Source organism: Poecilia latipinna, unplaced genomic scaffold (assembly GCF_001443285.1).
Source record: "Poecilia latipinna isolate Pla-1442-1.1 unplaced genomic scaffold, P_latipinna-1.0 Scaffold3451, whole genome shotgun sequence".
Taxonomy (NCBI): Eukaryota; Metazoa; Chordata; class Actinopteri; order Cyprinodontiformes; family Poeciliidae; genus Poecilia; species Poecilia latipinna.
The window spans coordinates 1-9114 of NW_015116067.1; the positions used below are offsets into that span (position 1 = coordinate 1).

General features: G+C 35.1%; 2 protein-coding genes across 2 annotated transcripts in view; both read right to left on the reverse strand.

The window, feature by feature from the left end:
• Window positions 1-3: 3 nt before the first annotated feature.
• On the reverse strand, window positions 4-8807 carry LOC106941005 (mucin-2-like; the record flags this gene model as incomplete). Its single annotated transcript, XM_015023908.1, has 20 exons — window positions 8669-8807; window positions 8473-8587; window positions 8224-8377; window positions 8005-8112; window positions 7848-7917; window positions 7626-7763; window positions 7334-7498; window positions 7127-7221; window positions 6922-7045; window positions 6535-6790; window positions 6369-6421; window positions 6148-6248; window positions 4516-4670; window positions 4270-4408; window positions 3674-3784; window positions 3363-3539; window positions 2474-2710; window positions 2227-2383; window positions 890-1006; window positions 4-293 (listed from the first exon to the last, which is right to left on the reverse strand). Coding segments are annotated over exons 1-20 (2868 nt in total), but the record flags the coding sequence as incomplete, so codon positions are not given.
• A 32-nt stretch (window positions 8808-8839) lies between these two features.
• LOC106941006 (mucin-2-like) overlaps window positions 8840-9114 on the reverse strand; it is a 6898-nt gene continuing 6623 nt past the window's right edge. The window contains exon 14 of the mRNA XM_015023910.1: window positions 8840-8844. Within this exon, the coding sequence (XP_014879396.1) occupies window positions 8840-8844 (5 nt within the window). The remainder of the gene's footprint in view (window positions 8845-9114) is intronic.

Here is a 9114-nt window from a genome sequence, read left to right on the forward strand (position 1 = left end):
TGTAATGGTTGTAGTGGGTGTTTCAGTTGTAGTGGTTGTAGTTGTAGTGGATGTAGTTGTAGATTCAGTTGATGTAATGGTTGTAGTGGGTGTTTCAGTTGTAGTGGTTGTGGTTGTAGTGGGTGTAGTTGTAGATTCAGTTGATGAAATGGTTGTAGTGGGTGTTTCAGTTGTTGTTGAAATGGTTGTAGATGTAGTGGTTGTTGTACATGCTGTCCAGTCACATGCTTCAACACATTGCTGTTTATTCTCATCAAACCATTGCTTCTCTTCCGGACATTTAGGATAACAACCTGTGGAACATCATGCAAGTTTACAGTACATAAATATAATGTTCCTTATATACTGAAAAAAATGTGGGTAATCCTTTATTTGAAGGGGTGTGAATAAGACTGACATGACAGTGTCATGAACATGAACAAGTCTTTATGAATGTTTGACAGTTGTTTTAAAGTGTCATTTGGTAAATAATGACACTTTTAATGCAAAGTTGCTCTAAAAGTTACATTAAAAGTCCATTAAAATTGCCAACTTTGCATGATTTTGTAAATTATGATAATTCAATGCAAAGTTGGCACTTTTAATGGACTTTTAATGCATCTTTTAGAGCAACTTTGCATTAAAAGTGTCATTATTTACCGAATGACACTTCATGACAACTGTCATAAACATTCATAAAGACTTCTTTATGTTCATGACAGGTGTTATGTCATGTTTATGACAGTATCATGTCAGTCTTATGCACACCCCTTCAAATAAAGTGTCACCAAAAAGTGTTTAACATGATATTTTGAAATCATAAACATAAATTTAAATTTAATTAAACTTCAAAAGTTTAATCAGCAGTATTAATTGTTTTAATGTAAAATAGGTTAAATGAACATCTCACCTTCAAGTCTTAAGACAGTTTGGCTGCAGTTCAAACATGGACTGTAGTGCGTTGGAGGATAGCTGGAGTAGTGCCATGTGCATTCATTTGGATTGTTGTAGAAATCACAAAAGATAGCTGAAAAAATGATTTGGTATAAATAAATGTGTAAAGACTGCAATGTAATATGTCTTTTAAAATTCCTTCAAATGTCCTGTTAGATCTCACTGCGGAAACAGGCACTATCTGTTATGATCACAAGTTCAGGATAAACTACTTTGTATATTTCTTATCTAATATTGTTGTCTGTTTTAGTCTTAAAGCTTTATTTAAAATTAGCTGAATTTCCATCTTTATGTCAGTTGGTAGTAAAAATATCCAGGTACACAAAGATTTCTTAAAATCTTTGTGTACCTAGTCTACATACATTTTCCACAAATTTATGAGGTTGTCTTCATGACAAAAATTCCTTTAAAATCACCAGAAACAGAAATGTTTCTTAAAGCAAAGATCTTTTTAATATGTTTGTGGTCTAGCACAACTAATTTTAAATGATTTCCACACTTGCCAATCATTTAAATTTTAAGTCCCCTGCACTTCTCAAAAGCACACTTTTTACAATCCAAAAGCAATATTATGCTGTTGTTAAAATGTGATTTGCCATCCCTGCTGTATCTCTTTCTACTTGTAAGCAGCAATTCGACTTATCCCTGGAGTCTGTATTCATCTGTTTATAAGTTATTAACATGTTAGGGATTTGGTATGCCTGGATCACGTCAGTTAGACAGATTCTAATACTTTTTGTGAGACAGTTGTTGAAATAGTCCCATTTTATTTCTACAAGATCTTATTACAGACCTACAACTAACCATTTCCTGTCAGTTATTAACTTGTTTACACCTGAAAGCAATAGTGGTAACGTCAAGCCAAACCAAAGAAGATTAGGAAAACGCCTTAAAACAGCTCTTTATAGTCAGTGATGCAGACACCAATTGTGGGTATGCATAAAACAGGTTAATGCTCAGAGATGTTTCTTAAAATCTTTGTGTACCTAGTCTACATACATTTTCCACAAATTCAGTTTTTAATATTATCCCTTTTGTAAAGTGTTTTAAGAAAACCCCAAAACCCTTGATGTGAATGAGAGGTGCAAACATTGTTTTAGAATGAATAATAATTTTAAAAAAATCTGTTTCTGTCCTTTTCAAATAAGTCTATATTATTGATACTTTGAGACCAACTTAATATGCTCGGGTATTTTGTAATCTGTAGAAACTTACTCAAAATATTTGTAATAAATTTGAAAATTCAATATTCAAACTGCAAATATATATAAATAAATAAACAGATCTACTTACGACAGATGTCTGGAGTTCTCCATGCAACATATACTTCAGCCTCATTACAAGCTTGGGCGTAAGCTGCAACAGCTGAGCAGAAACACTCACAGTCTCCTCCAGAATCACAGGCACATGTGTCTTTAACACAGTTGTCATAGAATGGATGGGGATCTACCTGTTTAAGTATTGAGAGTTATCCTTTTACCATTAGCACTTTGTTTCATAATTTCAGATTGACATATTGCAAAGACAGCGCCATCGTTACCTCGGTATGACATTCTTTGAATTCATCTATTATAATGCTGCATTTCAGTTTCGCCCAAGACTCTCGGTGGGGTGCTTTTTTACATGCATCAGTGTTTTCCTCCACATTTGGGCACGAGCTACCCACTTTCCAGCTGTTTGCGAATTCCAATGAGCTGGTCACTAACATCCCACTCTGGGTAGTGAAGTCGTTATTTCTATTTTCATCAAAATTTCCGCACAGGCCACACACTTTACCCTGTGCAAACACACAACAGTCACTTTACAGCAGTCACCTTGACCCCAACTTTGTATAATGTATCTTTGATGACTTGCAAGATCAACCATTTTGCACCCGTTTTTCATTGGGGGTCAGAGGTTAGGTAGGTTGTCTTAGCTCTAATGGTCTTTTAACAAACATTTCTAAGGACAGCAAGAAAAACAGAGTAGCCAAAAAAATCTAATAATATATAGAACAATAACATTGCCCTGTATTTAAAATGCAGATATTTTCCCAGTCATTTTGCCAACCTTTGATGCATACATATCCTTAAGCCTCTGTAGTAGAAATTAAATATTGTTTCAGCTCCAATAATAAAAGCCCAAAGTAGGATCATTAGCCCTGGCACATTTCTGCCAATAATTATTTTTTTCTGAAGCTTCTTATTCACACTGGGTGTTTCTTAAGTTTGTGGTTGAAAACAGTGAGATTCAGTGAATTATATATGTGAGCACGGTAGGGGTTACTCTTCCCACTGCAACAATGTTGACCTATGCCTTTTTCAACTGCTTAGAAACGTGCCTTTGGAAAAAAACAAAAGAACTCTCATAAAACCTCAGTCCCCAAATGAGCCACATCCTGACCAAATCTTATCTCCTCTGCTCCACATAGAAAAATCAATATGACTTACGTTGAATTTTGGGTCCAGTTGGATCAGAAAAAATGTTTTGCGATCCCATATCACCGTCAGACCAATCTCGGATGTCACCACAATATATGAACCTTGCTTTCTTATGCTATATTTTTTCCTATTATTTTCCAAATTGTTCTCTTCAAATTTTCCATTTGAGAGCTTGATTTCAGCTGTCTAAAATGACAAGGAGATTTCAGTAATTATGAAAAAATACATTTACATTTGTAGTAATTATAGTTTTAGAATATTAATTGCTTGTACACTTCCATTTTTAAAAACTCTCAATAACATGAAGATTAACTTCTTACCCCCAGCTGAATTAGTACAGTTTTGGAACAGGTTGTGCCTGTTGATCCACATAGTTCATCTTCTGTGATAACCTCAAAGTTGATGCCTACTGTTTTGTTGGAACATTTGTTCTAAACAAAAAGAAGTTAATTAAATATTGTGCCTCACTACCATAAAAAACAGAATTAACTGATCAAATAATCAAATTTACACACAGAAATCAAGATCATGAATGGCTAAAATAGTAAAGATGCTTTCTTTCACCAGACTATTATAAAAGAGGGCAACAGTGTATTTTTAATCTTTCCATTTTTACTAATTAAAATAACAAATATGCTTTTTTGTTACAGTACCCATGGGCACAAACTTACATATCCACACATGCAGTCGCTTTAAAATAGCATTTTTTTTTTAAATTTTGTTTTCTAGTGACTATTTTAATTAATCAATTTGCCCATGCCCAGTAGTTATTAAAACAAAATGGCTTTTAAATGCTTTAGAAATGTTTAGTACTGTTAAGTCATTAAGAAACCTAACAAAAAGCTCTTTTAGTGGAGCTTGTCTGAAGATCTGTACTGCAGTTGTTATTTCAGTTACTGTTACATGATGAATTTACCTTGACAGCAACATAGGAACACTTTCCTTGAAACTCATACTTTTCCTCATCAAACGTCTTGTGATGCCCACTTCCATAAATAACACAGGATTTTGGACATTTATTTTTTGTGCAGTCCCATTTTCCAAGTTTGCAAGTACTAAATACATTGAGAGCAGGGAAAGGAAATCATTATCATCATAAGCCTTGAAACATTAATTTCTACAAGAGCTTTAATTTAAAATGATGGAGAATGGGTTTTCTTACCATCTGTTGCAATCTTGAAAAATGTGATTGCCAGATTTATAAAACTGACCATTATGCTGACATGGACACTCTTTTACATGTTTTACACAGGAATCATTGCCATCATCAAGCTGACCAGGTGGACACATGCAGCCAGATTCACACTCTGTTGGGTCCTGAAAGAATAAAAAAATACACAGAAATTGGAATAGAAACACAAATACTTATTTGTGTGATTTATTTTATTTTTTATATTGAGAAAGTTTTTAAAAATCTTTGTTCCTTCCCCCCTTGGTCACTTTCTCCTTTGTGCTTATTTTGAGGGAAAAATTAAGAATTATGGTAGTCTGTTATGTGAGCTGATTAATGCTTGCCTTGTGGATTTTTTGGATAATCTTTGAGCTAAAACCACACTCAAAACTGGAAGGTGGAGGTTAGCTGCTTTTATGTCAGGAAACATGACAAATAGGCCTATTGAGCTGCTTATTCATAATTATACTGTTCTTTAATGTTCCAGCAAAAACTTGACCATAGACCATTTAAGTGTATGTACAACAAAAAGAAAGAAACCAGTAAAGTACAAAAAATGTGTGTTTTTTTTTTTACGGATTTAAAAATATCTCAACCACTCCACAATAGAAACTAAGGTTTTGTCTTTCTTCAACATCACTTTCCATGTATGGAAAGATGGGGCCTTATGATGTCCAGCTTACTTATGATTTCCTATAAGTTCAACTCTGAACAAACACCAAGTTAAATTATGTTGGAACTGATCTTTGAGAATCAACTAATGACATGAGGCATCTGAGGCCTTCTTACCTAAAATAACTTCTAAGTTTAGGATGAAATAAAGATGGTTGCAAATATAAAATTAACCTGGAAATCTGAAGGACTTGAAGTTTACATCTTAGGAACATTAGTTGAGAGCTGATTTAACATTATTATCATCATGCCAACCAGAGCACCATAATCATCATATAAACCACAAAAACATTCACAACTGATTATCAGCAGAGACCAAATGATGGCAACTAATGAACAGGAAAAAGTAAATAGTGGAAAAGAGCAGAGCAATATGGTAGCTAAGGCCATTAAAAACAGTGGACAATAGAAAATGGAGCAAATCCCTAAAACCCTCTGGATTGTTATTCAGGGGGTAGACTTTAGTGGAAGATTCCTCTCATTACCATTATCATGGTTATAATCATAGCAATTTTTCAAAAACATTAAAATCAGCAATGCTACTGGACAAATATTTAATAATTTCTCCTTTCAACAATACATGATTGACTACTCAGCTTCACTTCTGGGGCTCTTTTGATGAGCATCCCTGAAGAGAAATTATATGAGTCTGAAAGAGAAAATTCACTGTTGCAGGAGAGACAGTTGACAAACATGTTGTACTGAATTCATAAGTGCTGCCTTGGAGTATTGTAACACTTGTAGTCTTTTCATATCTGTGGTGTTAAGAGGGAATATTCGGGCATTTGGAAGATGTATGTTTTGTGTGGTTAAATTGTCTCCATATAACTCTTTCACAAAAGCAGAATAGAATGCAGGAGGATCAAATAACAATATAAGATGCATTGAAATGATGTCATTGATGGATACAGAGAGCTATGAATAAATCAGATCAACATGTTGGCAACTCACACAAACATTATCCGGATTTAAACAAGTTTTAGCACATTGTGGTCCGGGGCTTCCACGGGTGGCATTGGAACAGTCAAAGTACACTTTTGGAGGTTTACATTCTGAACAAAAAGGAGAAACGTTACATATTCATATAGTGACCTAATTAATTTACATAAATCAATTTCTTCTACATTTGAAAGATGTGGGCAAAAATAGATATGAGCAGCTTGATGACTGACCTGGGGGGCTTTTTTTTGGAGAATGGCTTAAAAGTCTTCCATTTGTGCACACACTAAAGAAAGCACAAAACATAATAAAAAAAAAAAACAAAGAAATGCAATGCGCTATTACAAATACTTAAATTTTAAAAATCAAGGATATTATTAAACTTTATGTCAGACTTACAGGTGCTCACGATTGATGTCTACAGACTTTCCTGCCTCAATGTATTCTCCTTTATGGAAACAGGAACATTCTTCTTTGGGTACACAAGCATCGTTTTCATTCAGATAGAGATCATCAGGGCAGAAACAGCCAACCACAGGCAAGAAATTTGAAGTGCAGCTCTGCTGATCTGAGCTCAGCGAACTACAAGTCAGCTGGCATCTCCGGTGATTGTAAGTGAAGATCTGAGTTGCTGGACAGCTCTTTGTGTGTTTCTCTGTTTTATGGATAATAAGGGGTAGTTACTGGACTGTTTTGTTGCTTACAAATGAGAGTTAATTAATTGTGTTCACTAGTTGACAAATTGTCAAATAGTCATCAGTCCTATAAAAATGAAAAATACCTTACCACAAACATTTCCAAAATCTGCCACAAACTTCCCCTTCGCTGCACAAGCTCGACCATAAGAGGTCAAGACGGCACATAAGCAGTCCTCACTCTTTTCACAGTTACAGGTTGAATAAAGGCAACGCTGCAGATAAAAACGAATACGCTAGGTAAATTACAGTCCAGCCAAAGGTAGTAAAAGTCCATTAAAAAAAAAATGCTTTACCTGATAGTATATTTTAGGATCCAATACTGAATGACAATTTGCAAATGTACTATTTGGATTTTGAAGTATTTCGCACCAGTGTTTGGCATAATGCTCTATGAGTAAATACAAAAAATATATATATTTTTCACACGTCTAATAACTTTTAAAATGCTAAAAGAAATTTTAGTCATATTGTTACTTGCTCAACTAAAAGAAAAGCTTTACCAGTAATTAAACTTTGATCACAGGGATTATTGAGTCTTTCCTCTCTGTCTGCACATGGTGTGTTAGCCTTCCAAGAGTTACTGAAAGTTAATGGAGATCCTTCAGTGAGCCCCTGTGGAGTCATCATGTCGTCATTAGAGACATCATTGAAGGTACCACATAAACCTGAAAGACATGGTTGAAACATCAAATGCTTGAGCTGTGTCTGGGTAAGTGACTGAGGTTTCACTCGTCATTTGAAAAGTGATCCTTAAATAAAGTTGGATGACTTCAAAAGTAATATCAAACTTACCTTTCATCTTATTTTTGTAGCTATTTTCCAAACTGATGTAGACTTGCATGACAGGTAAACGCTGGATCTGAATTTGCAGGCCAAACTTGGCATAAAGCAAGATGTCAATGGAAGAAGCATGAAATATTCTAATTTCCCCTATAAATAAAGTCAGAGAGATCAGGTCTGATGTAAGCTCAGAACAGCATGGTAAAGTGAGTTTCCTTTAATCGTCTCACCTACCTGAGAAGTACGGCAAAGTCAAGGTTTTGTGATCATGCTGAACTGTGCCATCAGATGTGAACATTAAGACCTAGAGAAATACAGTGTTTCATCAGTGAGATTTAAATGTCAGTGTGAATCTAGAAAGTGAATCCAAAAATGTTAGCATTTAACTTACATGATCATCGTGCAGATGGAGTTTTAAAGCCTTCAAACAAGTGTCATACTTTTCTTGGGCACATGGTTCCAGCAAGGCTCGGATGGTAAAATTTGGACTTGCTCCATCCTGAAACATATGAATATACTCCATAAATAAGAGAAATCAACTTATTTTTTAAAGTTCCACCCTTACACTGTATTCTTTTTAACAACAGTAAATTATTAAATATGCGTTTACCTTGCTTTCCACCTGGGCCAGGGTGTAGCGACAGTTTCCATGAAAGGTAAAGGTTGTACCATCAAATGTTGTGAAATGTGAACCTTCCTCAACTGCACATGTGGCAACAGGTGTCTCAAAGCTGTCGCATTCCCATCTCCCTTTTGAACAGGTACTGTAAAAGAAAACAATTGTCTGTATGACAAACCAGATAAACACATAATGCAAAAAATAAATATAAATTTTCTAAACACCTTAAAACATGCATACCAGTTTGTATTTTCATGACTGTAAACGTCTCCGGAGTCGTAGATTCTGTCATGCTTGCACTGACACTCAGACCGAGGGATGCAGCCCCTCTCAGAAATATCATCAAACACCGTTCCTGAGAGAAAAAAAGCAGTTCATTGGGTAATTTTGAATTAACAATGACAAAATACACATTTTACATGTGAAAAGAACTAACCGGGAGGACAAAAGCAGCCGTCTGTTTTGTGGTCCTCACACACTAATCTTGTCTCCTGATGTGTGCAAGTATCCACGCAAGGAAAAGCACTTTCTTCAAACCTCATGTTGTAGGGACACTGTTTACCTGTGATGATAGATGGCGGAATAAAAAAGGGAGGTGGTAATTTATTCATTCTGTGAGGCAGTAAATAAAACAAGGAAATGACTTGTGATGTTCAAATCTCACATTGCTCTTATTCCTAAATAATATATTTCAATTCAGTCATCATTTATCAGTCTCAATTAAAATGTTGTGTGCACACACACACACACACTGCCGGCCAGTGAAGACACATAAACTGAGCTGAAACACTCGGCAAAAACGATTCCACAGAAACTGCAGCTCCTGTAAATGCTGTCAGGCGTTTTTTACGCATTTTCTGTTCATGCCTCAAGTTTTCAATG